Source organism: Anarrhichthys ocellatus, unplaced genomic scaffold (genome assembly GCF_004355925.1).
Source record: "Anarrhichthys ocellatus isolate YVR2014 unplaced genomic scaffold, GSC_Weel_1.0 scaffold6, whole genome shotgun sequence".
In the NCBI taxonomy this organism is placed as follows: domain Eukaryota; kingdom Metazoa; phylum Chordata; class Actinopteri; order Perciformes; family Anarhichadidae; genus Anarrhichthys; species Anarrhichthys ocellatus.
In genome coordinates this window covers 7,282,059-7,308,015 of record NW_022280036.1, presented here as the reverse complement: position 1 = coordinate 7,308,015, position 25,957 = coordinate 7,282,059, and the positions used below count along the sequence as shown (strand labels likewise).

The following is a 25,957-nucleotide window of genomic DNA, read 5'->3' as shown; positions in this document are numbered from 1 at the left end:
AACATCTTGTTATGTAGCTATTAACAGAATATTATTTCATAAACATATATGGTGACTTTCAACCCTGCCCCTTTCCTTGTTCTCACTCAAAGTGCATTAGACCTGCTTTGACTGAGTCTGCTCAGTATCAGCTACAATCATACATCGCTCATAAGTGCATCTGGCCTTCCCTATCTTGCCCAGATATGTTCCCCCTGTCGTTGTCCAGAGTCCATGTTTTCATCCATCATCAATCACAACTTTGTAACAAACAAGCACTTGCATTCTTCAATCTTTCCAGCTTCATGTCTCTAAGTAACGTTTATTTTCGTAAGGCAATGTACACTGTTTCCAATGTGTTCATTTCATTCAGATACACTGCGGTACATATTTCAGGGGAGATTCTGCAGTAAACATAATTTTGAGACAAATTATTGCAGTTTGTTACAAGCAGATAGTATGATATTGAAGACATGTATATATATATATATATATATATATATATATATAATTAAATATAATAGCAAGTGTGCTTTAGGATTTCATTAAGTTTGGGCTCATACGTTATTTTCTAACTTCCCAGGATCATCTGAAGACAACTTTTCCAATTAATTTCTCAATTTTGCTTTGAAAATACTTCAAAATACACACAACGTAGAACAGTAACAGGAAGACATTCAATGTGAAACATTAAGACATTTATATACATATCAATATATCAGTGAGTTGTGATGCAAAATGTCATGTATTCATTGAGGTGAAAATCTAATCAGACCAGAAGCCCTTCAATTGGTTTATGGTGTGGATGCACCAATAACTACAGCAGTGTGGGGGATACCAGGCTAAAACTTAGCACTGGTATCGTACGGTTTCCACATCATATCATGCCAATGTCATTTATGTCAAGCAAACTAAGCAATCTCAAACTGTACACTGTTGTAGTAACTCTACATAGTCTGTGTTGGAAGTGATGAATTGGTATTGATGCATCTCGGGACCCCATCAGAAGTCTCATCCGGGATAATTAATGTTTTCTGGTATTGCACAGCATGAATGTTTGAACAAAGTTTACACAGACCATATGCAAATACCCACTGATTTAACAACATAACACACAGTAAGCTCTGCCGTGGCCAGACCTTTTATATCCACAGTGTACTTAAACTAACAGGTGAGAAAATGCAGGTCTGTGTGTGATAAATGTAGAGAAAGCAAATATCAACTCAGTGCTGGCAATCTATCACTTCAGCAAAACTATTCGAACAACATCAGCATTGACAACATTGCCAGATTTAGAGACAAACATTACTGATGGATTCACAGTGGAACTGCTCCAAAAACTAAGTGGTTACAGGAATAGTCTTTATCCACATCCCGACCTGATGGCCTCGTTAAATGGAGAGCCTCGCTCTGAGGCCATGCTGATGTAAACAAAGGACAAAGTGATGTTCAGATTACAGTCAGAGCACTGGATTTAAAAACATCCTGCCTGTTGTTCCTCTACTTGCTGAACTGGAGTCTCAACTTTCTACATGGCCAAAAACATTTATAACATCATACACTTACAAAAAGCATGAAGAACATTTGCATTTTTAATTAAACTCGTTTTCCTACGACAAGCAAACCTGTTTACCACAAAGTACACGATCACATATGGTCTGGAGCAGGTTTGGAAGAGTGACCGCCAGTGGATTACTTAAAGCCGTATGGATTAGCTGTTGTCTGGAAATGGTAGACTGGTTGATCAACATCACTCATGGTTTATGGTATGAAAATGAAGTATCAAACAGTCAGGTGTCTTAAACCATTTCGGTCAGGTGTAAGAAGCAGCACTATTCATGCACAGTGGCGACTGACGATATCATCATTTACTTTTACAGCCAGTTCAACACATACGTCCGTGTGATAGCTACTTTGTTAAAAACACTGCCCTAGGAAAATCAGTTACACGGTGCAATCACCAATAGAAATGAATACACACTGTGTTCTGTATCTGTTAGAAAATAATTACTGTGAAAATAACATCTGCTTTGTAACGATCAACCTGAAGAAGAAGAGAAAAGGTCTGCATGTAGTCTGAGGTAAATTGAACATGGCAAAGATTGCTACTAAATGTATTTTCCTTGGTGGGACAACAACCACGCTCAAGTGGTTCCTTCCTATCACAGTATCACAGCCCATGCTTTATGAACCTAAACTTTATGATTTGATGGATGATGCTGTTATAATTAAGCTATTGTTTTTCTAGAGAAAACGTTTTCATTGCCTTTGAACTTTGGTTAGGGAAAATATTTTTTGCAATAATTCAGCAGATAAATATACAATGTGTGTTGAATAGGTGCAAATATATGGCTGGTTTATGACTAAGTATGGTGTCTCTAGATTAAAAGCCTCCATGTAAGGACACTAACTAATTCCCAATGCCTCTATGCTTTATTTTTAAAGTTTAAGGATGATAGCCATCAAAAGCATTTAGTTAAGTCAAAAGAAGACAATACTGTATTCAAAATATTCGCTGCACAACGTCCCACATCAAGGCTTTAAATAAGGCATTTTCAATGGCATGACAGTGGGGAAATAGTTTTTTGTTTTGTTTCTATAAAATAACCTGCCAATGCTTCTGTTCATCAACTCAATAAGACAATGTGTGTATGTTTCTCCCAGCCTGCAGGAGACTATATGCTACTATAGTTCGCTTGATATCCATATCAGCCAAGATGCTTTCTGCTTCACATCAAGACAATATATTTGCACGCAAGCAAAACAATGACAATTTAAACATCATCGTGCCACCAAATCATTTTACAGAATCTCCTGAAAGGAACAGTGATGCCCGAAGTTGGCATTGCCCAGCACGTTTCCCGTGGCACGTGTTTCTACATTACATAACGTGACCATGCCCTCCCAAAGGGCACCAAGCTGTACACAGAACCCTGACATCAAGGCAAATTATCTAACAGGATCCCTCTCCGGGCACCCATCAAAGGCGTTTACTGTAGTCTTCGACCCTAAATCTGTTACCACAACGGGGCAAATATTTGAATTATTATGGGAAATAATTTTCAGTGTCACAGCTTTGTGTGTAGCTGGCAATGGCAGAAAAGAACATCTTTAACAAGTTACAGTCATACTTTAGATATCCGGGGATCAGTAACGCGCAAATTACGCACGCAGACTGCAAGTGCGACACAGCTCAGATAAAGTGAATCCATCCATTCTCCCATTCCCGCGGTGGGGACATCTTGAACCGGTGACGCCGCACTTTGTAGTTGTTCCCATTATTATTGTCCCAGAACTCTTTCCCGCCGACACAGTATTTAATTGCAAACTGAAATGTGCCTCCGCTGTCCAGATAGGTGGGCATCACTATCTTGAAAGAGAACTTATCAGTGTCACCGTTGCTTGAGTCGGGAACATAGGACGCCAGACTGTCCATAAATGTTATCCAGTTGTTCAGAGAATACCGCAAAGAGACGCTCTTTTCGAAAGCCGTATTTAACACGCGCACAAACCCGGAGAGGCTGAATTCGTCCGCCTGAACGGTCTCTAACATGACCTTCACCTCCCTCACTTTCTGCTCAAAGCCGGGTACTGTGCCTGGGTTGGTGAACTGCAACTCCATGCACACAGACTGCGCAGGGGCACGCGGGAATTTTGTGTCCAAATGATTAAGGTGGAGGTGTCCTTTGGTTAGTTTGGCCAATATGCGCTCCGGCACCTCTGGCTCATCTGCATCATCGAAGTGCTTCACTGAAATGAGCTCCAGGCCAAGGGAATCGGCGAACCGGACCTTTTTCTGACTGGTTGGACTTCTGGTGCGGGCTATCTCTAACTTTGCTCTCTCTGTGGATGTAGGCAGCGACTTGCACCTCCGACGCAGATTTGGACTCTGTGGCGGCTTCAGGAAGATCTCTCTGCCCCGTGGTCTCTCTTCCACCACGGGGGTCTCGGTGGTTTCGCAAGTATCGTTAATCATATCAAAATCGTCCCCATCATCAAGCCGCGGGTTTGCCGCTGCCAGGCTCCCAAACAGTCCGGCAATGCAGCTGTAGTTCCTCGGCAGGCAATTCTTTGGGGGCAGCATGACCACGACTGGATGCACCGACTCCGTTTCCATAAAATGCAGCAGTTCCTGCACTGCAGAGCCGAAGTGGTCGTGATGAGGAAGACGGCGCGTCGAGAGATGCAGCCGTCAGGTGTCAGCGTCTCCCTCGCGGATAGGTGCTCCGGCTGCGTCAGAGGCTGACACTGTGCCGCTCTGGACCAATAAACCAAGCGGGTGTTTGCTCCTGTAGATCCGTCACTTTAAATTTCGGTGTGTGAAAAAATATATATCACACTCTCTGCTTATTGCAAAAAAATAATTAAAAGAGAGACACGTCGTTCTCGGCAGCGACCATCGCTCGTTTTCGTTTCACAGCTGACGAGTTTGACGTCTGCAGTCAGGAGCTCTACGTGCAGAACTGAACGTTGCAACAAACCAAAATGGTTTCCTCCTTCACAAGAGACAAACCGGTTATAACTTCCTTTATTTCACAATGAGGCGTCTAAATGACCATATACAGTCAATAGGAAATGAGGAAATAAAGGACTGATTTTAAACACACTATGTTTGTATTTTGGGCATTATCTGTAATGTGGTAATACAATACGACTTCATGAAGTCTCTATTCTATTCTGTTTTACTCCATTCTATTCTACTGCTACATGCATCACATGATTACCGTGTAAATTAAGACGTATTGCATAACATAGATGTAATAATTCACCTGGAGCGCATTCAGTCCCCCCCCCCCCTCTTTTTTATCTACGTCACTTCTTCCCGGTGCCTCTACGGGTTGCTATGTCGACGGTGTTGCTGCTAGTCTCGAAAGGCAATCACCGCTTCTGTGGAAAAACTCTGTCGACCGGAAAGACACCTCCCCGCGATGGGTGGTGGCAGTTGTTGTTTGTAAATGGTGCTTTCGAATATGGGAATAGTGACAAAAAAACATTTAAAATGCTACAGAGACTGAAGATGGTGAGTAAAGATTGGTGTAACGTTTCTAACGTTTAAAACAAAACTATTTGACTTGTGCAGCTTAATGTACCTCTTACAGGTTGTTTTGGTATATTCTTGTTTTTTCTTCTTCTAGATATCACCATGAAGCACATGGGATAAACTGCATAATGGCGACATTAAAAGAAGTGGATCACATAGTTGTGAATGGATCAGAAGAGGAGCTTCCAACACAGGAGGAAGCAGTTGAGGAGCAGACACCAGAGAGGAGACATGTTGATGTCCTTCTAGATATTAGTGAGGAGGACTTCATGAAAGAACTGGAGCCACATGAGTATAATTGTTACTCTGGTTGGGAAGAGGCAGTAAGTGAATGAATATCTTCTTACAGCAAACCTTGCCTTAATCTGATTAAGTGAAGTAGGTTGTACCAACAATGTATGCAGGTGTCTTCTATCACAGTTTGGAGTCAGCGGCAAAATCAAATGATCTGCTGCAATTTTGGATTAATGATTTTTCAATATAGAATTCCCCCTTATATTAGTAAAAGTTCTCTCACCCACTGTCATTATTAGCATCATTTTCACTTACTTTTAACATCTGGCTCAATAAGTAATTATGTTGGTGCATTTTTAGTGTAAACATTTAAACATATTTATTTTGAAAACAGGTTCATGGTTGGGCCAGAGTTGCTCCACTGAGCTGCACACTTTCGACTCAGAAGAGGTACAACAAAACAAAGCATGCTGACAACCCAAGGCCCTTGACTGTTGACCCAACGATCCTCGATGCTAACAGCTCAACCAGCATTGCAGAGCGCCGCTGTGAGTCTCATGTGGGTCTGCATAACAGCTTCAAGAAACCCATCCCATTAAACCAGCACACGGGATCCTGGGGTAACACTGTTGTGGAAGCTCTGCAGAAAGATGGTTCAGAATGGTCTGTCCTCAATCCTTTGCAGAAAACCACCTCAAAACTTCCGCTCAAAGAAAAGATAGAGAAGGAAGGGACGCTCAGGGACACGTGTTCGCAGCCTCACCATCTCCCCTCGAAATACTCGAACAACGGAGCCACTAAGCCTCAGAAACAAAGGTATAGACCCAATAATACGGTGGTTCCTGTTAAAAACATCACATATTTGCCACCAATTATATCAATACCCCCGATTCCTCAGACAGTCAGTGGCCAGCTCTGCAGTGGCAGGAAGGCTCAAGAAGAAGAAACCATAGAGGAAAACTGCTTCGTCTTGGATGCGAGGAGCGGGACGAGAGGAGCTAGAGTGGCCATACTGCTAACCCAGAGCCTCCCTCTGCAGTCCTGACCGCCAAGCACCAGACATGTCAGCACAACCCCCACTTGTTCTCCGCTGTGAGTGTTTCTATACCCAAGAGGTATCAAGTATCTATGTCTTCCAAACCTGACACTAGCTACTCAACGGCCGAGAGCCTCACGTGGGCCCTCCCCTCCAGCACTGCATCAGACGCACAAGCCCATTCGTACCCAAGCAAGACTGTGTGTATGTAGTATGCGATCATTTGAAATGCTCAGGTTCAACAAAGTACAAACACCTTTTATCTTGTTTTTTTTCATAATGAATGCCTCAGACTCACCACATTTGACAATATTTCCATTAAATTAGTTGGAAGAATAAATCAAGGTGAGACAAGTTCATAAGAGTAACTAATCGCAGAGGTAATTCCTTTGGCATATTTCAGAACATACTACCCACAACAGTCGAGTGAACAGATTAAATGTGAAGCTATTCGTGTCATTTGTGCCTTTTTGTTTTGTTCGGACCAGTTCCCACAAGTGCCTTTTCAGCTGTTCTAGTTACCTAGCAACGGTGCAGCTACCTCATCAGAAGTATAGCAGTGCACCTGCTTCACACTTCCTTCTATTTAAAACATCAGCCCCAAGCTACAGATCTGTCACAACTAAAGCGTTGCAGTGTAGCCTGTGACCATACGTGATGACACAATGGGTTGCCAAACTACTGCATCTGCTCTGTCAAATGTAACTGTGTACAAGTGAGTGATTCCTGATGATTGTGGATGGATTCTCAGGGTTATCAGTGCAGCATTATGCGGACGTCCTTCATGTCGGTATCCAAAGGCCAGCCAACATTATTTACAACTCGTATGATCTGGTTACATTGCTTTATTGTTCTACCTCTGTTTAACTGCCCGGAGTAAATTATCCACTTAGTGGGATTGTTCTATATTCAAAAGAGCTGTCGTGTAAACCTAAATAGACAAAACTTCAGTCTTACCTGAATGTGCATGTAGAATGAAATGGTCCCTTAACACATACAGTATGTAAAGAGTTGCTATATTCAGCACAAGCCAGGACCCAGCATGTCTATATTCAGTAAGATGCCGCTGCATCAAAGTGAAAAGATAAAAGACAAGATATGATTCATGTTGTTCTATAATGAAATGTACAGAAAAAAGGGTCTGCACAATTAAATCTCATTAATTTAGCTCCGTTTATATGTTTACTACAGGAGAACTAAATGTATTACATATTGAAGAAAGCATCACCAAAACATCTGTGCAATTTATTCCACTGTGCTGAACTGAGAGCTCAATTAAAGGATCAAGCTGACTAATTTAAGTGCGTCTTTTTTTTGTATCGTTTCTCTTCCACCTTTGTTCTAATGTAAGTGACAAGGAGCACAATATACACTTTCCAGCAGTTTATTAACAACATCTGTAGTGTAGCTTCAACAATTAATCAAGGCAACCATCAACTCTACACACATAGGCAACAAACTCAAATTATGCTGAAACAAATATTTTGTGCTGGGAAAATATCTGCATGCACTCCCTACAAAGAGAAAATAAAGCACTGGCATTGACACTTGAGACTGACTTCTACATAGCTCTGCTGAAAGCAAATCAAACCCCTGAGCCGCTCAGCCAGCAGGGAGACGCTGTGGAGATGGCAAAGTCCTTATTATAACAGGGAAATGATCCTTCAACTGTTGGGACATGATGCGGGTTAAACTTGGGCAGTGTCATGTTCTGTACATCCTTCAGTTTGTACACACAAAGTTTGTAAAAACTTAAACAGCATTAGCTGTTACACCCTTCAATGAAACCCGTCAAACTACAATAAAATGCCACATAGCATTATTTTCATGTGACAGAACAGAAATCTTGACGATAAGGGGAGAGTATTTCACGCAAACATGACGAAAATACCAAAATTGTTTGTTCGTTTTCCAAAACAAAGTAATTCAGATAATTATTAAATATTTGAAAGCAGCACGTTGTCTGTAACAGAACTAAAGCTAATACTTGGGTTAAGGCACCAACAAAACAAAATGTAATCAAGGCCTTTAGCTCTAGCTTCTATGAGTGTGGTGCCTGTGATTAATGAGGTAACTCAGTGCAACAATATCATGAAAGCAAAACATTAAGTTAAGTTACTTGGAGACATTTAAAAAAAGAAATAAATTAAAATATGGCGTCCAATAAGGGTGGAAAATCTGTTGATTTTAACAGGACTCCTTTCAGTCAACATAAGGTGGTGAATGCATACGATAGCTCTATGTGTTTCTGTACAGTAACATTACTGGAGTACTGCGACTGTATACACTTACACCCAGCTAATGAATAAGTCAAACACATTTACAGCAGAGTCTGCTTACTGACTTGAACCGACTGCTTCGCTAGAGGCCCAGACACAAAAACAAAATAAGTGTTTTAAGCAACATCAAACTTCACCATCACGTTTCAATGGAAGCTGCGCAACAACTTACAAGACAAACAATTTTACTTGTGCCACATCTGTATGTGTAACGCTATGTTTCAGAGGCTTTGAGCAAAGCCTTGTTCACCGTTAAAGGCTCTACGGGGTTTTATTTTGGAAAACATGAAGCCGATTTCCACCGGTCAAGTTTTCCACTGACGGCAAAGCTTACAGGATGTTATTAGAGTTTATAGTCTTGCTGCCGCTGACAAGGCAACATCAACAAGGCAGCCATTAGATGCACAAGCTGAGAGTAGATATATTAGGTTTCTGTTCTGCTGACCAAGTGAATGCTTCATGCACATTTCCAGACAAACTAAATGTACAATGTTATTTGTTGTACACCTGAGATGACATTGTTTCCATGCAGAATATGCATATCTGTCGTACAGACCAATACATTTATAAGCCTTTTTTTTTTTTTTTTTTCTGACAACCACGCACAGCTAAAGATGTCATCCCTTTTAAGTGCAGATCTTACATTGACGAAATGCTGAGTCATTTTTAAACTGCTAGTAAGACCAAACAGTGAAAACCAGTCATAGCGGTTGTACATTGAAATATTAAAGTAAACTGGCATTTCAGACAAAATACACATACAATATATATTACTTTATGTGCAAATAAATATGTAAACTGTCACAGGAGCTGATGAATCATGCCCATTAAGCAAATAAAGTGCAGCCGAGCTGTCAGGATATGGACCTGGAGAGGCTCTGGGCATCTCCAGTGGAATGTTCAAAGACATTTTCGCAGACTTCTTACTGCTAAGACGGTGATCCGCTGGAGGACAGCGCTGACTGATTCCTCACACAGGACCAGGCAGGCGTGAGAAACCTGTACTGCAAAAGCTTTAGAGTCACAGAGGGCTTCAGCTGTTGGGTTTCTCAGGGTGCTGAAAGAGAGCACACAGCTCCTCACACGTCTGCGTTTCCACAGAGCTGAAATGGGACTCCATATTCCACGCCAGGTCTGCTGACAGGAAGTCGTCCATGACCGTCTGCGTTTCATTGCTCGTTAGGAAGAGGTGACCCAGGCCCTCCGCATGGCTAGTCACGGTCTGTGTCTCTGTGCTGTTCAGCAGTCTGGCGTGCTCACCCTGACTCGCGGGAGTCTGAGCGGAGAGACCTGTGGCGAATAAAGGGAGATCCGTCTGCGTTTCTGTATCCGAAGACTCTGTGCTCATAGAAAAGCTTGAATGTCGCAGAATGCTGCCGAGGGGCATGTGGCTTCCGGTGTTCAGCAGGAAATTGAGGTCAGTCTGAGTTTGAGTGTCAAACAGCTCCAGGTCGCTGGCCTGGGTTCGACTTGGTCCCTCACTTTGGTCCAGTTCATCCATCAGAAGGAAGTCCGTCTGGGTCTGGATGTCCAGAGACTCCAGCGGCGTGTCACCACCCAGTCCTCCCAGCTCACTCTCCTCCGTCTGTGTCTGGATGTGCACGGCATTGAGAAACTCCTCGAAGTCAAAGTCAATGCCGTTGTGTTGCTCCTGAACAGATCCCAGAACTGACCCGCAGCCTTCAGATGCCACCGTGAGCACCTGGTGGCCCGACATGCTGTCAGACAGAATGTTTTCTAAATCATTTAACAAGGTCATCGTTTGGGTCTGATTATCGGCCATGTTGTTGGAGTTGAGCTCATCTGTCTGCACCCCAAAACACATACCACCAGCTGACTTAGAGTCCTCGTATATACTGCTTCCGGTGAGAGTGTCATTTACGTCCAAAGCGGTCTGAGTGGAGACACTGAGGGAGTCGCTGTCGAATAGGTCAGAGCACATGATGGCCTGCTGCTGAGCCTTATCATCCGATTGTGGCAGGGCAAAATATGTCTGTGTCTGCCTGGTTTTGTACGGGTGTACAGACGAAGAGGAACAAGGAATTTGCCCCATGCACTGGCCGTCTGTCTGTGCTCCAATGGAGGATGTGGCTTTAGTCCGGGAGGAGAATGTCTGGGTTTCAACACTGACTGGCAGGAGGACTTGGGCACTCACGCTAATGTCTGTTTGGGAGCAGGACGACACCGAGGACTCACCCACTGAGCAGAACCCCATTCCCTCCCCGACCCCCACTCCTGTAAACACTTTCGACAAGTACGACTTGTCCGTCTGAATGTTGGTGGAGGTGCTTCTTCCCCGTTGCTCTGCCAGGCTGGCTAAGTCATCTGTGCTGGCGGGGTCCAGACTGACCTGCACCCCGGTGCTAATGGGCCCCAGGCTGGAGCGCGAAGTAGGCATGCTGTCCTTGAAACACAAACTCTTAGCATCCAGTTGGGGGACCACAGTGCCATGTGGCAGGAGGTGAAGGGTGCTGACGGAGCCTTGGCTGTCCACAGCCAGCACTACAGACCTCAGAGCCCCGCTTTCTGTAGACGGAAGAAGGACCGGCAAGTGGGCCAGCTGCATCACAGGAACACTGACCAAAGCCATCTTGGGCTTTGGTAGCAGCAACTTCTGGAGGCTCCTGCGGGGGTTGGAGTTCTGATTCACCGAGTCTGGGATATGAACCGTTGTATCAGAAGAGAGCACAGCCTCCGTCAGCTCTTTACTGGCAGGCATGATCTGAAAGGTTGACTCGTTGGTCTTAAGCTTTTCGGGACCACTTAGCAATTTCTCCATCTTTCGCTTTTTTACTGGAGGGATTCTGTGAAAGAAACAAAACAGACACAGAGAAAGCCAGCCACATTAATGTTTAGCCAAACCCAAGTTTCAATAGAAATCACTCTGGGCCATGCGGGTACATGCCTGTGTTCTGTAGGAATCTCGTGACCCGTCCTGTAGATGTGCGAGAGTAGAGCAGCCCTGCTAGCATAGGGGCAGCCACATGTGCAGTGGTAAGTCTTCCCACAGTCTTCTATGTGCCTCTTTAGGTCCCACTCTGTGCTGTAGCCATTGTTGCACTTGAAGCACTTGTGTTTTTTCTCTGCATGCATCTTCATGAAGTGCTACAATGAAACAGACGAAAGACCAAAGAATGTATTGCATACACTTGCTTTTATTTTTGTTACTTCTTTAATAGTCAGTATTGCGGGAGGGGTTAAAGATCTTTTATCCTCCTTTACATCACTCCTGTAAGATTGATTTTTGAAACATATTTGGTGCCGAGTTATACATTAGGAGCCATTCCTGCAGAACTGAGACCTCATAATGTTATGTAATTGATCACGTGGATAGGATTACATGTCATTGGAGGAAAGGCTTACTTGTTTAACCAGGGAGAACTGGGAGAAGGGTCTGTTGGGCCCCCTGGGACATCCCTCAATAGGACAGCAGTAAAGCTTCTGAGAGCCCTTCATGTCCTTTCTGACTGTAGGATTCACAATACCGTCCTGAGGGTGACGATGGCAGCGGAAGACAAAAGAGAGAGAGAGAGAGGACAAAGCAGAGACATATTAACATTTTGGATTTTTATATCATACCCTTACTAAGCAGCAGTGTTAAAGAATACTGTAAATTCCTTGATCACCAAGTAAAGAAAGGCCTGCAAGACTTTCCAAGATTTAAGCTGAACTGAGGTTTTACTTGACCTACAACATTTATTACAGTAACTGCTGTAAAAAGGTACTCAATGTCAACTATGCTGTACAACTACAAAATGTTGTATTTTTATTCCAATTTCTATTCATTTTTTTTTTTTTTTTTTTAAAGGTGTCACCATGACTCTGGAAAATAAAGTGCTGGTTGTACATGGCGTTGCTTTCTTTAGTCAGGGGGTAAATATGATGTGTATTCAAAATGTTACCATATTTCTAGGCTCTGCTTCACATGACTGAAAAATAAATACATGAGCTTGCTGGGCAGCACATGGGATACAACAGTTTGCTGCACCACTGCTTCTCTTGTAGTCCCGAGGCTCACTTGCTAAAGCAGCGTTCAGCACATTGTATATTTAAAAAGGTGCTCAATACGGAATTCAGAGCATATATTGCCTCCATACTGCTCTCAACACAAAGACGGCTAAGGTAACAGTGCTAAAAGCAACAGCGGTGAAAACAAAGGCAGCAGTGGTGAAGCTCTGAATCCCATACAGAACCTTTAAATTCAATGGATAGCATACAAAGTAATACTCAATACAGTAACGGCAGCTGCAGTGAATGAACGTTGAAAACAGACAACCCATCACCCTCCATAACAGTCATTAATGCTGAAGCCTTCCAGTGGTCAGGGTCACCTCCATCTGCTGTAGCACTGGAGCTAAAGCTGACAGACACCCTCTGGTTTATCACGAGTTGTTAGCATAAACAGACAATCTGCTAAAAATAAATGTTCTTGCAGTTGGCTTTGGTGACATCATCTGGTCGTAGGCTGAAGCCTGAGTCGTGTCAAGGCAGTATTCGTCATCGGCCAGCAGCTGGCTGTGACCCAACAGAAGAAGAAGAAGAAGAACTCAAGATTTACTATCTTTGCCAAACCAGGTTCAGTCCATGACCTTTTAAGTGGCCAGGTTGTGAGTTATTTATCTCATTACTTCTGTGCATTGATGCAGAAAAGCTACAGTGGAGGTAAGCAGACGTAATAAAAACACAGACAAAGCATACAGAGTGAGCATCATGTCAAACAGGATATCATTACCACTGCTGACAGAAGTCTTGCAGAGCTGTAAATTAAAAATAATATGCAGCTTGCATGCTCCTTATCTCTCTTTGCACAACTTAGAAAGCACAATCTGTGGGCAATGAAACATCAACCTACAGGATTGGAATCAGCTGTTACTCTCAAAGTAATCAACATGTCTTTCAGTAGGCCTACAAGGATTAATGAACATGAACAGCAACTAAATAGACAATCAAAGTTACATTTAGATTAGGACCGACTACAAAACAGACTCCAACTTTCAAATATACCTGATTGTACCTTTAATTTACATATAGAACCCCTGATCGGGCCTTTAAAACACTCTTCTAGCTGCGCAACATGAACTACTTCTAAGACCTCATTTAAAATTCTCACATTCACCTATTTTAAACAAAGAGCTTAGTCTATTGCAGGACAAAAGGCAGCCTTTCCCAGCAAAGAACTTCATTCATGGATGGGACACAGTGAAATACCGCCTCCCACGAGAAGCCCAGGACCAGTGAGGACAGAAGAACCAGGGTCCAAACGTGTTGACTGACTGTTTAGTATTGGGAGCAGACTGTCTACAATCAGACAAGCAATAGTGCTCGTGTGGTCGTATTTTAAAGAAGGTGAAGAGGCCCTTACCATTACTTTAGAGTAAAAAAATAAAACAGGTTTAACTAATCAATGTGTACTCTAGCACAGCCAAATCAGATACTCCACACATTCATGTCCTCGGCTACAAATAGTTCAAAAAGGCGAATCTAAGAGTAAAAACAATGCACTGACGTTAAACCTCAACCATCACATGCGATCCAAACCATCAGCGTTCATTGATGACGTCAGCTAACTAGTTACAATGTAGCTAGCTCGATAACAGCAAAACGTCCGTTACGGAGCTCCACTCGCAGAAAAACTAACTTTTATCAAACGTTAAATATAACACCGTGTTTGTTAAGCATCACCAGTGCTAAAACCGTTAGCTAAAAATAAGTTGTGATGGATGACTTGCGTTTTCCAGTTTTATTTTTTTTCCCCCGATAATGAGTTAGCCAAGTTAGCATTGCAGTTACGTGAAAGCCTAAAGTATGTGAACATTAACCAGGTTTAGGATGCGTTTACCTTTATTCTGTGTGATTTAACGAGATGCATGTTCAACGCAGGTGTGTTGGGGAGAATCTTGCCACATCCCTCCACGGTGCAGAGGATGTTCGTCCTCACTTCTTTGGTCAGCTCCGTGATGGTGGGTTGTATTATGTCCCGTGACTGCGACAGAGACTCTTCGTGACATTTCGGACTGCCAGTAGTTGCGCTCTCTCTGTTTTGTGCCTTGCTCGTCGCGGAGGCAGCCATGTTTCTGTGTTGACAGTCCATCTGTGTTTGGCAGCGAACCCCAGTAGCAGCATTGAATGAAGAGTAGAATAAGGTCCCTCCGTTTTGTCTGACAGGCTGCTTCGCCAAGAGGGCTGGGACGTCGACAGCTGAGCTTACGTCATATCCGGTATAATGGTGTACTTCCGTTTGGTATACGAAGCTGTGTCCCAATCCAGCGGCTGCATCCTTCAGAGGCTGCATTTGTAGACCGGTTGCGTCAAAGTGGCTGCGACTAGGCTGTCCCATTTCGAAGACTCCTTCAAAATTGTGATGGTGATGTTAAGTAACAACACTAAATTATTTTTTTTAAGCAGAAGTTTTTGTTTTTTATGTGTTGCTAAGAAGATGAATCACTTAGGTATAGTTCCATCATTGTTCAAAGTAAAAAAAAAAACTTTCTGACTTTAAAACTTTAGTTTTAATGAATAAATATATTTTAAAATCAAGGACATTTCTCTGGCATTTCTAGTTTTCTGCTGTGTTGAAAACGTACCAAACCATGGCACCACTGTATCGTATCGAACCGTGAATCTTGCGAACCGTTACACCCCTAATATGCACTAATAATGTTCACACACGCCCACTGAAAACAAGCACACATGCACTGAAATGTTGACACACACTGAAAACAAGCACATACACCGTGAAAATGTTCACACCAAGCACACAGGAGAGAGCCTACTTCATTGTGGAGGGGTATCTGAGTGTTTGCGTGTAAAATAATTTTGGTATGGCTGGAAGTTGTTGTAGTGTAACAGGAAATCAGGTAAATAGAACTTCCGCTTGCAATGCAACGACTTCATTGAAAATTGGGAGGAAAGAAATATCATCTGCATGCGCTGTTTAGCAGAAAAGCCAGCATCTAGAGTAAAACTTGGATCGACATAGCTCTGTTCTGTCTTTTTTAAAGATGAAGATGCATTTATTACTATAAATTGTAGTTGGCCATTTGGCATGTGATCAGCTATTTGTTACTGCTAATATTGACCAAATTCATGACTTCTTCTTCAACGTCGTGCACAGCATCCAATCTGATTTTATAACTGCCGGGTCAAAAATGACCCCGAAGACAAGATGTGTACCCTGTTGGTGTACAGCTTTTATGGAAATATGAACAAAGGCAATGTTTAACTTTTTCTCATGTTGGGGTCATTCTAGGAAAAGTCATTGAATTTCAAGTTGAAAAAAGATCATTAAAGGGGTTTCTTATGCTGTTAAACATAGTGGCGGGTCATTTTTGACCCCTAAGACGACACAAGGGTTAGCCAGACACTTCACCATATTCATTCATATGGCACCATAAAAGGACTATCCATTCTAGATTGATGTGGTCCTTCGTGGTGAAAGACAAAAGACTGCCCAACTTTCTTAGAGTCATCACACAGGCACAACTGATTCTTTTCTACAGCAACCTCAACATCAAACACAAGGATGGATTCTGCTAACAACTCAAAGTGACGGTCCTGGTCGTCCAAGGTAACGTTACGAGTTAACAGCGGATCTGACCGCCCGTTGTTTGGATTTAGAATTGAAATCATGTAGGTGTTGGATTTTTTTGGTTGTAATCTGAAACCACAATATTTATTTTCAGTTAAATGCTAAATTGCACACTTGGTTTAGAGATGTATTTTTATAGTATTTGTTTCATGTTATGTTGGTATTTGATGTTTGATTAAAATGTGTGAAAGACACTATTTTTGATAAATTAAAGTCATCGGAAAATGTTATGGACAGCTTTTTATTTGGGTCATAGGAGAGCCGTCCGAACCCCCTAATTGCTCCATCGAGGACAGCAGAACGATTGACAACTTGCATGTTATCAATTTTGTCACTGAGCTCTCTCCGAATTTGAGTAACGGGTCATGTGTTCTCTTGGTTGCCTAAAAATCTGAATGACAGACCTATCAGATCATAATTTCATTTTGATATTGTGCAATGACTCAAATTTGTCAAAGGTACCTCACAGTACTCTTCTACCTCTACCTCTGTTTGTTGCCAAGTAAAAACACAAATGTACCTTGAAGTTATTGTCAATGTAGTTCCTTATTTTGTTATCATCTGTGCCTCTCCATTGTTGGTAAATTATATATGATCATTTAAAAAAAAAGTACAGCAGTGTTATAAAAAATGATAATGATAATTAATTAGGTTCCCACATTGTTTGCAGGCCGTAATCTAAAGCTTTCTCCATTTTATTTATATCATGTAATATTATATTTATCAATACTTAACAGTACTAACTAATGCCTTTGAGTCAAATGAAAATCAAAAAGATATTAAATTATCACTTGCACAATATTTATATTATATTAATTGTCATACATTGTCAGATTTTTGAATTATATCAGAAATATTATATTGTTTCTAATATAAAGATGCATTTAGAAAGTTTGTCATACATTGATTTTTATTGTGCCACTCTGTAAGTAAACAGTATACATACAGTACATACAGTTTACATGAACATACTGTGTTCTATGTGACAAATGAAATAGCTTAACGCTTTTAGAATTATTATTTCTCGTTCAGCCTGAACCGTCTGTCTCCTCCTTGGTTTGTGAGCATAAGGATGCAGCCGCTGGATTGGGACACAGAGACAGTATGTTTTAAGCTGGAAAAGTGTATTTAAAAGCTAAACATTTCTCATTACTCCATCCATAAGTGTCGGTCAAAATAGGTTCATCTCACACAGAAAAATGAGGCTTTAATTGTGCAAACCCATACACGGGCCATTGTGGGCTGTCTTATGAGAGCCTGACCAACACTGCCTGAGCTTAAATTATCCAATATTCGCTAGTCACAGATCTATTGGTTATGTATGCCTCCAAGTAATAAGAAATAGTGCAGAGATGCCGGGAGTTATATAGAAACAGTATCACCATTACATCGCTGGCCCACCATAAATTGTGCACTCACTACATGCCTTGGTTATAATTCTTTTAACTAAAAGTATAGGATTTATTTTATATAAAATGATTTGTATTGAATGTAAATTTGTTTTTTAAATTCTTCTGTTTTCACTTTTGTGGTATGTTACAAATACATTTTAGAGCAGAACGAGGACTGTGGACTCTACCCCATCTCTTGCAGTGTAGTTGTGTTGGGAAGGGAACTCTTTGCTGGTAGTTTTGACAGGAGGAACCATAAACTCTTTAAAAGTACGTATGGGCATCTAAGTATTGTTTAAAGACGGACTTGTAAAATGTGCACCTGTCCTTTAAATAGTTTAATGAACCCTGAAACAAGCAACTTATGAAAAGCTGGTTCCCTTCCAGCAGACCTTTATACAAAGCCAATACTCCACAACACATTGTAGTAACACTATAGCTAATGAAAAATACAGAAAAGATGGTCAGATGACGAGTGTGGGGATCAAATGACATGAAGAGAATACAAGAATATTAAAAATCCTGCTTTTATATTCAATTTGTACATAGAAAACATTTCATCACAGTAACATTCTCCTACTTAAAAACCAACAAAAAATAAATGACAAAATGACAATAACCTATTGCCAACTACTGACATGTTTGCAACTGTAAGCACGCAGAGAGTCTTGAACAAGGAATGATAAAAGCAAACCCCGTGGGGACTGGACATGGCGGGCCACACTCTGAATGCTTTAGATGAAGGGCCTGTCGGCCATCAGTTCTGTGGTTGGCGCGTTTGTGAGGAGGGACCAGGGTCATTGTCTGTGATGACAAAATAATTTCTTCCTTTTAAGGGGATACATGAGAGCAGAGGTGTGACAGGGGTGGAGGCAATTCCTGTAAAAAACAACATTGAAATTAGTTGATCATACTTAATAAAAAATTAAAAAAAAAGAGAAAAATTACACTTGCTTACGATTTTGTTGGCATTGTTAAAAACGTAATAATCACAAATAACCCATGGGACAGTGGGGTAAAACACTTTGAATGCACTGACTGAGACATATTCATGATGGATTATGTTGTAGGAGCATTACAGAGGGGATATTTCCTCTAGTCTAGAGAGTGTGTGCTCTCTTGTGGTCATTTATGGAATTGCCAAAACTATAAAACATGTTTACTTGTTTTACAATCCAAGTATTGTTTCTTTGCTAACACACATAGGGTTGTGGCGAACACATTCTTGATACCTGAAGATGCACAGTGTCTGAGTGACTCCAGGAGGTTCGTGCTTGCAAATTTGACAACACATCTGAAGGGTTCCTCCCGCTCCGTCATGGTCTTGTTGGAGTGGTCTCTGAACTTTGTCTCCAGCTGAGGAAAGAACACAAAACATAAGATGATCGCAGCACAGAGCGATACTGACCTTTTTATCAATCTTTGAACTGGTATAGTGAGACAGCAACTTAAGGCTGAGACTCAGTATCATCAAAATGCCTCTGGATACCTTGTAAACTGCAGACTGGAGCTGAGGTAACGCCCCACCACCAAAGGCCTTGCAGGCCATGTGAAGTCTGTTTGCTGCAGGCTCAGCTTGTTCTTTTTCTATGTGCGGGTCTGTAAATGGGACAGAAGCCAAATAAACAGAATCACTACGCAGAATTCTTCCAGAGGAACGCATTAAGGCCAAATACATGAGGGTAAAACAAACAATGTTTAAGTATGTGTGATCTTATAAAAAATATGAAAGCAGCTTTGCTCAGATCAAATGATTTGATTAACATACTTGAGATAGTTTGGTTATTTTCTGTAAGAGGACTTGGATACTTGGTGGGAAACACCTAGAATTAAAAAGTTAAAACAAAATTCCCAATATAAATCATCAGACCAATCATTTTTATAACAAAACTCTCATGGGTTAAAATAAGTTAGTAGTAGGCTAAGAGTTCCTCTTTGTTCAGTGGATCTCTAGACATGAACTGTGACATTATGTAATCAAATATATTTTGCATGTGCAAAGGTCAAGCCTGAACCAGGAAGTAGTTTGGCAACATGATGGATGTGTACAATAGATATATATACTGTAACATCTTTAACAGAACTTCTGTTTAATGGCAAACAGGGATGAAAACAACGTGCGATGCTGTTCACAGTTCATTGTTAGGATTGTAAACTTTTTGTGTTATTAATATTAAACATAAGAATAAATCAAGCTTCTACTACAAAAAGGGAAATATTTAAGTATAGTTAAGGTTCATAAAGGGTGAACATCGCAACTTACATTCTGCCTCAACAGGTGGTCATTGAGGTCAAGGGTTCAATGCCTATCAGCAATCTTTAATTAAGCGGGGCATACAGAGCTTTGTATGGTGGTTGTAGTTTGAATAGCCTACCTGTTGATATGTCCTCATCAGAAGGTCCCTAATGGCAGTGAGTTTCCGTCCACTAAGGTTAGCATCCTTGATAGCGCGATATCTGGTGGACAGAACCACGGCCTGCAAAGTACATCACTTACTTAAAATGAAAAAAGACAGAAAAAACGGCGACCCGGCAACTGAGCGAACAATGTCCTGGATTGAACATGAAACTCAACCCTCACCTGGGACAACAGGGGCTTCTGCTTTAAAGTCAGGCTGGTCACAAAGACGTACGGGGTTTGGAGATAGTGGACGACGTATGTTGGTTTCAGGTGGTTGGGTCGAGAGAAGGCGTCTCCCCACGCAATACGAATCCATACGGCTTGGTCTGTGTTCTTCTTTATTTTGACAGACACCTTGAATGCAATGTCAAAAGTATACTTATAATACAGGATGTTAAACACAGAGATGCCCATAGAATGTGTATCAATGATGCAACTATATAATTAACTTGTGTTTTGCAGGGGGGGGTGTATCTGACTTACATGTCTCACAAGCTCTTTGAGGTGGGATTTAAATTGTTCCTTGAACTGCATCAGGTCTACAGAGTGAGCATCATCTGGAAAAATGAGACATTAAAAAAGGGACAATAAGTAATAATAAGCAATAGTAAACTCAACTTTATCAGAACAGCTTATAATTACCTGGAACAAACAGACCATAAAAAGTGAAAAAAAAACACCGTGATGATCCAGACACCAGCAGGATATTTGACGATATTTCCCTGAAGTGCTCTGCCGGAAACCGGTGGATTGCTCCCTCCAGGTGGGGACGGAGTGCCTATCTCAAGCGAAGGAGTTCAAGTATCTCGGGGTCTTGTTCACGAGTGAGGGTAAGATGGAGCGGGAGATCGACAGACGGATCGGTGCGGCTGCAGCAGTAAAGCAGGCGCTGCACCGGACCGTCTTGGTGAAGAGGGAGCTGAGCCGGAAGGCAAAGCTCTCAATTTACCACTCGGTCTACGTTCCTACCCTCACCTATGGTCACGAACTCTGGGTCGTGACCGAAAGGACAAGGTCGCGGCTACAAGCGGCCGAAATGAGCTTCCTCCGTAGGGTGGCCGGGCTCAGCCTTAGAGATAGGGTAAGGAGCTCGGTCATCAGGAGGGAGCTTGGAGTAGAGCCGCTACTCCTTCGCATCGAAAGGAGTCAGCTGAGGTGGTTCGGGCATCTAATTAGGATGCCTCCTGGACGCCTCCCACTGGAGGTTTTCCAGGCACGTCCAACTGGGAAGAGATCCCGGGGAAGACCCAGAACACGCTGGAGGGATTAAATCTCCCAGCTGGCCTGGGAACGCCTCGGGATCCCCCAGAATGAGCTGGAACATGTTGCCGGTGAGAGGGAGGTCTGGGTCAGCCTGCTTGGCCTGTTGCCACCGCGACCCGACCCCGGATAAGCGGAGGAAAATGGATGGATGGAAGTTCCCTCCACCAGCTGCAGCGTTTAGGTTAGAATGAAAAGCTGCACATTGTCAGCCCTCCATGGTACAAGTATTTCAACATACCTTCAGGGTCCAAGAGCTGGGAGGCATACCACATCCCCTGGTTTGGATTGTCCATGATATCTGAGAGACAATCACACCAACGTTGAGGGACACAGGAAGCGTTATTGGATTGGCATGGTACGACTGAAGTTAGCTCGGTTGCCTTGGCGTTACAGAGTAGGTTAGATAATGCCACATGACTTACATATCATCTCGAGTTCTGTGAGGTGTTTCATTGCCAACTTGTTTTCCTGAAACGTTACAAATAACGAGGTTTAAATGAGAGGAAACAGAGCAACGCTAGCTAAATACAAACGGATTCCTATCGAGTGTTCGTTAATCAAGTGTCGTGACATTACACGGCCTACTGCCTAATTTTTGAGCATTTTTGATAAGGAACGTGCTGCTATTCAGGTTAACTAACTGCTATGTTTTTTACACTGGGTTCAATTTACTACAACAACTCATATTTCAGGAAAGGCGCCGTTTACCTCGCAAATGGTCAGTAGCGCTTCCGTTATCGCCCATTTTGACTGAATACAATGTATGGACTGCTGCTGCTCCGCAGTCAAACGGCCCCACTTCTCCAGCGTTGTTCTGAGCATGTAAGACGGTATCCGTCTCATCGTTCGCTGCAGAACACGTTTCGTAGAGTCATCCATTCTTCCCCAGACAGTTATGATATCTAGCTAAGCAGTTGTATTGGAAGATTTAAATTAAACCGCCGGCTACGTCCAGCTCTTACGGTAGCAGCAGTACCACAATCCAAACTAACCGCCGAGAAACGAGCACACGAATTGACCAATCACATACTGACATAGAATCTCACGCGCTTCCTGCTCCCTTTAGCGCCCTCTGTTGTGTTGGAGTGGTAGTACATCTAGTACTGTTGCTGCGGATACTACAATAATACGACCTACAATTACCAACTGCACAGTGGCGGAAGAAGTATGTAAGACCCTTTACAAAAAAAAATCCCCAATACAATAATTTAAAGGCATTTTGAATGAATTTCAAATCCTATTTAACTAAAAGCAGAGAGGTCTTGTCAGTAAATCAAATATAAGTTCTGTTTCTGCAGCACAATGTCCTTTGTATCATAACATTGTGAAAACTAATGTATGAAAGCATTGTGCTGCTATAGCTCGTCGAGATGGAGCTAGTTTTAACTACTTTATACAGAGTTAGATAAGTACTTCTTTATCAATCTAAATCAAACGTAACTATATATACTTAAAGTAGTTAAGAATATATCCTTCCCTTTATATTTAACCATTGTCAAGATACATTTAAATTATTACATTTTCTCTGCTGCTTCTCTTTGCGTCTGATGTTCATAACAAAGTGTTCACATGATCCTCACACTGCAGTCACCATGAAACCCATTGGTTAAGCTTTGTCCACAGGACTGAAACAGTGCAATATAGTGGAATCAAGCATTCATTTCCATCACCAACATTCGCCATTATATGGCCTTTGACTAAAATAAAACAGGATACACAGTGTATAAACTAAAGTTGTCACAACAGCACTGTACGAAAACACTGTAACAACTGTCTAAAGTTAAGCGCATCCATAAGCAAAACCGGAAGTACGTTACGGGGAACCGTCTTGTCTCTTCCGCAAACTTCCGTCATCAACTGTCCCGCCCCTTTGTGAGAAGAACGCCCACCATTGGTGGATGAGTAAAAAGGGCGGATGGCGATTCGCTGTTTACCATTGTCACTCACTTCTCCAAACAGTTACGAAAGCAGGCAGCGTGTACTGTAGGTTCCTGCTGTTATTGTAGGTTACATTCATGTCAGTACAAGGCCATCAGATTTAGTCGAAATTGTTGAGGAATTATAGCAACCTGCGTCGTTATTCTACAGGGACATCGACCCGTAGTTCCTCCGTGGTTGCATGAATTAAACCTGCTGTGTTACAAACGGTTAACGTTAGCTGAGGCTTAGCAGTTCGCTAGCTAACGTGACATTTCACCGAGGCTTGCTGGCAAACTTCTCAAAGGACACAGGCTTTCCACAGGTAAGGGTCTCACAGAGCACACTGTTATCAAATAGGTTGTCGTAAACTATGATATTTACAGCATGTTCGCTCTGTTTTGAGCATATTAACAACATTATTGTGTCAAAACAATGGTAAAAACTGAACTCGTAGGCTGTTCAAGGGAGCATGTACCCTGACCCAGTGTCCTCTCGTGAAGGCTGGTTTGTTACCATTATTCCAGAGGATTCAGGGTTTTCACATTGTTGTATTCTCTCTCTCTCTCTCTCTCTCTCTCTCTCTCTCTCTCTCTCTCTCTCATATTCTGCCTCTCTGTGTTTGCAGGTAAGTGTCCACCGGAGAAAAAAAAACAAAACAATTCCTATCATCTCAATGACAGCTCAGGATGGAGAGGGATGGGGAGGCATGAGTATCCTTTTAGAAAACATGTCCTTTGCTCAAGTGTAGCAATGCCAACCACAACCCACTGGATCCATATATTAGAATATATCCTGTTTTTCTATCATTGTTGTTGAATTTGAAGATGTCACCTTTGGCTGTCATCTGGTAAATTCTGATGAGACTTTTGACACATTTAATAGACCAAAATGAAAATAACAATTTGTTGCAGTCTTAACTTATTCTGTAATGGTACAGCTGTGTTTGAAGGCAAACTTGCAAATATGTTGCCACCAAAGAACATCTCTTCCAGTAATATTCAACAGTAACTCAACTGAATCCCCCTTCAACCAGTGCTCCTCTTGTTTGTGGGTTTTCAGTATTGCCGCAGTGGTACAGTAAGCCCTTAACTCAGCATGCACCCTGACCTGTCCCCTCACCTGCACACGGCTGAGTGTAATGAGTTGATAACTCGCCTGATGCAGTGCCACACAGAGGTATGTCACGCTCTACATCATTGTATCGCTGTGTGCTTCATACACACGGAAGACAAAGCAATGTAAATCTTGTTTCCTCTCACCCGCAGCACAATGTCATGAAGTTCTTTGGCACGTGTAACGATGCGGACCGCGCGATGCGTCACTGCCTAAAGGAAGAGGTGTGTCAGTTATTTGTATGCACTTAGTGAATGAGATGCAACAAGGTCTCTGACTTCTGAGCGTTGGTATTTAAATAACGGCTTGTTTAATCAATACATCCTTGTTTCCTCATGATTCAACAGAGACTGGAAAAGCGTGAGCGCAGCAAGGAGCATGCACAAGCGATGAAAAAGAGGCTGAAGGGAAAACCCATTGTGCAGCTCTGAAGGACAATTCTACTGAAACTTTGCCTCTGGAGCTGCAATTTGAAAGTGTTCTGAAAATGGGACATTGAATTAAGAATGACACTGTAACATGCCTCACCAGAGGAATGTTACGACTTCTGTCTCTGTGTGAATTCAGAGGAGTGTGGATTGTATTGGCATTGAAAGATCTCACGGTCTGTTATTTGTGTAAGTTCTTTTGATATTTTGTGATTGAAACATGAGTAAGAGGCAGTACCTCACAGCTCCATCAAAGAGATAAGTGTAGCTGCTGGAAGAACCTTTTCATCAAACATTATTTATGTTGGCAGGACACATCAGGAATATTCTGGAAGCTGTTTTATTCATGGGAACAGGGAGAGTCAATTTCAGGGTATCAGAAATGCATGTTAAAAAAAAAAAAAAAAAAGACCCAAAACAGGATGGCCAGTGGTTGTGTTTTACTCTCAAAGTAAACATGCAACCATGGACGTGCATATTGAACACACTCGTATATGGTTAAAAAGTCCATTTGAAAGGGGAATTGTATTCATTTGTCACAATTTTGATTGCTTTTTAATAAGTGAAATCAGTAAATTTAAGAATCCATGCTTTGACGTAATGTGTCATCATTGTAAAACAAAGTGTCAATCAGGAGTTTCACGTCTTGAAAAGTCCTTAAAGGCAAACACTGCTCATGGTGTAAAGATAATCTAAGCTCACAGGTCCAGTTAGTATTTTAGAGTATAAATGGAGTACAGTCTAGACCTGCTCTATATGAAAAGTGTTGAGATAATTTGGCACTATACAAATAATTGACAAGTCATATGACCCCTCTTTGTCTAAGGATAGTGTCCTCGAGCTTTCTTTGGCTGTCTTCTTGCTCTTGGTCGATGACCTCGGTGTTCACGTGACTGAAAGTTCACATTTAGGTCATGAAATGACACCTGAGCCATCTCCATTTGCTGAGTGAGTACCAGGAGACGCTGTTGAGGCCTCTAAATGATTAGTAGTTGGACCTTTAAGCTTGGATCCTCTTCCTGCATTATTAGGTATTGTTTCCAAAGGTCTTTTGTGTTTGTTATTTTTCTTTTACTATTTTAGTTATTTCCGAGTATCTCTTACTTCCTCACAATCAACACAGGAAACATCAAAGTACCTCTGTCCAGCAACTGAGGTAAAAGACAAAGATGTTACCAGAAAACAGTTCAGAATGAAGCTCATGTTCTTTATATCTGAATCATTTATAAAATATTGCAATACCACATTGAGAGACTGACACTCAACATGCATTTTCTTATTGAT

At 41.9% G+C, this 25,957-nt stretch overlaps 5 protein-coding genes across 8 annotated transcripts; 2 read left to right on the top strand and 3 right to left on the bottom strand.

Annotated features, from left to right (window-relative positions):
* Window positions 1-597: 597 nt before the first annotated feature.
* LOC116383002 (protein phosphatase 1 regulatory subunit 3E) lies at window positions 598-4,455 on the bottom strand. Its single transcript, XM_031846501.1, has one exon. The coding sequence runs from the start codon at window positions 4,094-4,096 to the stop codon at window positions 3,173-3,175; it is 924 nt and encodes a 307-aa protein (XP_031702361.1). The 5' UTR covers window positions 4,097-4,455; the 3' UTR covers window positions 598-3,172.
* Window positions 4,456-4,815: 360 nt separating this feature from the next.
* On the top strand, window positions 4,816-8,022 carry cunh16orf46 (chromosome unknown C16orf46 homolog). Of its 3 annotated transcripts, XM_031846507.1 has the most exons (4): window positions 4,816-4,999; window positions 5,115-5,343; window positions 5,649-6,070; window positions 6,153-8,022. In XM_031846507.1, the coding sequence occupies exons 2-4, from the start codon at window positions 5,149-5,151 to the stop codon at window positions 6,205-6,207; spliced, it is 672 nt and encodes a 223-aa protein (XP_031702367.1). In that variant the 5' UTR covers window positions 4,816-4,999; window positions 5,115-5,148; the 3' UTR covers window positions 6,208-8,022. The 3 variants fall into 3 exon arrangements, with proteins under 3 accessions (XP_031702367.1, XP_031702362.1, XP_031702363.1); XM_031846502.1 differs by having other exon boundaries at window positions 5,649-8,022; XM_031846503.1 differs by having other exon boundaries at window positions 4,816-5,343; window positions 5,649-8,022.
* On the bottom strand, window positions 7,445-14,810 carry atmin (ATM interactor). Its single transcript, XM_031846500.1, has 4 exons — window positions 14,409-14,810; window positions 11,933-12,058; window positions 11,475-11,674; window positions 7,445-11,373 (listed from the first exon to the last, which is right to left on the bottom strand). The coding sequence occupies exons 1-4, from the start codon at window positions 14,658-14,660 to the stop codon at window positions 9,603-9,605; spliced, it is 2,349 nt and encodes a 782-aa protein (XP_031702360.1). The 5' UTR covers window positions 14,661-14,810; the 3' UTR covers window positions 7,445-9,602.
* Window positions 14,811-17,343: 2,533 nt separating this feature from the next.
* On the bottom strand, window positions 17,344-22,219 carry cenpn (centromere protein N). Its single transcript, XM_031846687.1, has 10 exons — window positions 21,921-22,219; window positions 21,635-21,680; window positions 21,451-21,510; window positions 20,433-20,506; window positions 20,130-20,303; window positions 19,924-20,025; window positions 19,317-19,371; window positions 19,038-19,147; window positions 18,781-18,904; window positions 17,344-18,427 (listed from the first exon to the last, which is right to left on the bottom strand). The coding sequence occupies exons 1-10, from the start codon at window positions 22,089-22,091 to the stop codon at window positions 18,306-18,308; spliced, it is 1,038 nt and encodes a 345-aa protein (XP_031702547.1). The 5' UTR covers window positions 22,092-22,219; the 3' UTR covers window positions 17,344-18,305.
* Window positions 22,220-23,160: 941 nt separating this feature from the next.
* On the top strand, window positions 23,161-25,917 carry cmc2 (C-x(9)-C motif containing 2). 2 transcript variants are annotated; one of them, XM_031846315.1, is made up of 4 exons: window positions 23,161-23,454; window positions 24,192-24,308; window positions 24,398-24,469; window positions 24,593-25,917. In XM_031846315.1, the coding sequence occupies exons 2-4, from the start codon at window positions 24,228-24,230 to the stop codon at window positions 24,674-24,676; spliced, it is 237 nt and encodes a 78-aa protein (XP_031702175.1). In that variant the 5' UTR covers window positions 23,161-23,454; window positions 24,192-24,227; the 3' UTR covers window positions 24,677-25,917. The 2 variants fall into 2 exon arrangements, with proteins under 2 accessions (XP_031702175.1, XP_031702174.1); XM_031846314.1 differs by having other exon boundaries at window positions 23,758-24,308.
* The last annotated feature ends 40 nt before the right edge of the window (window positions 25,918-25,957 follow it).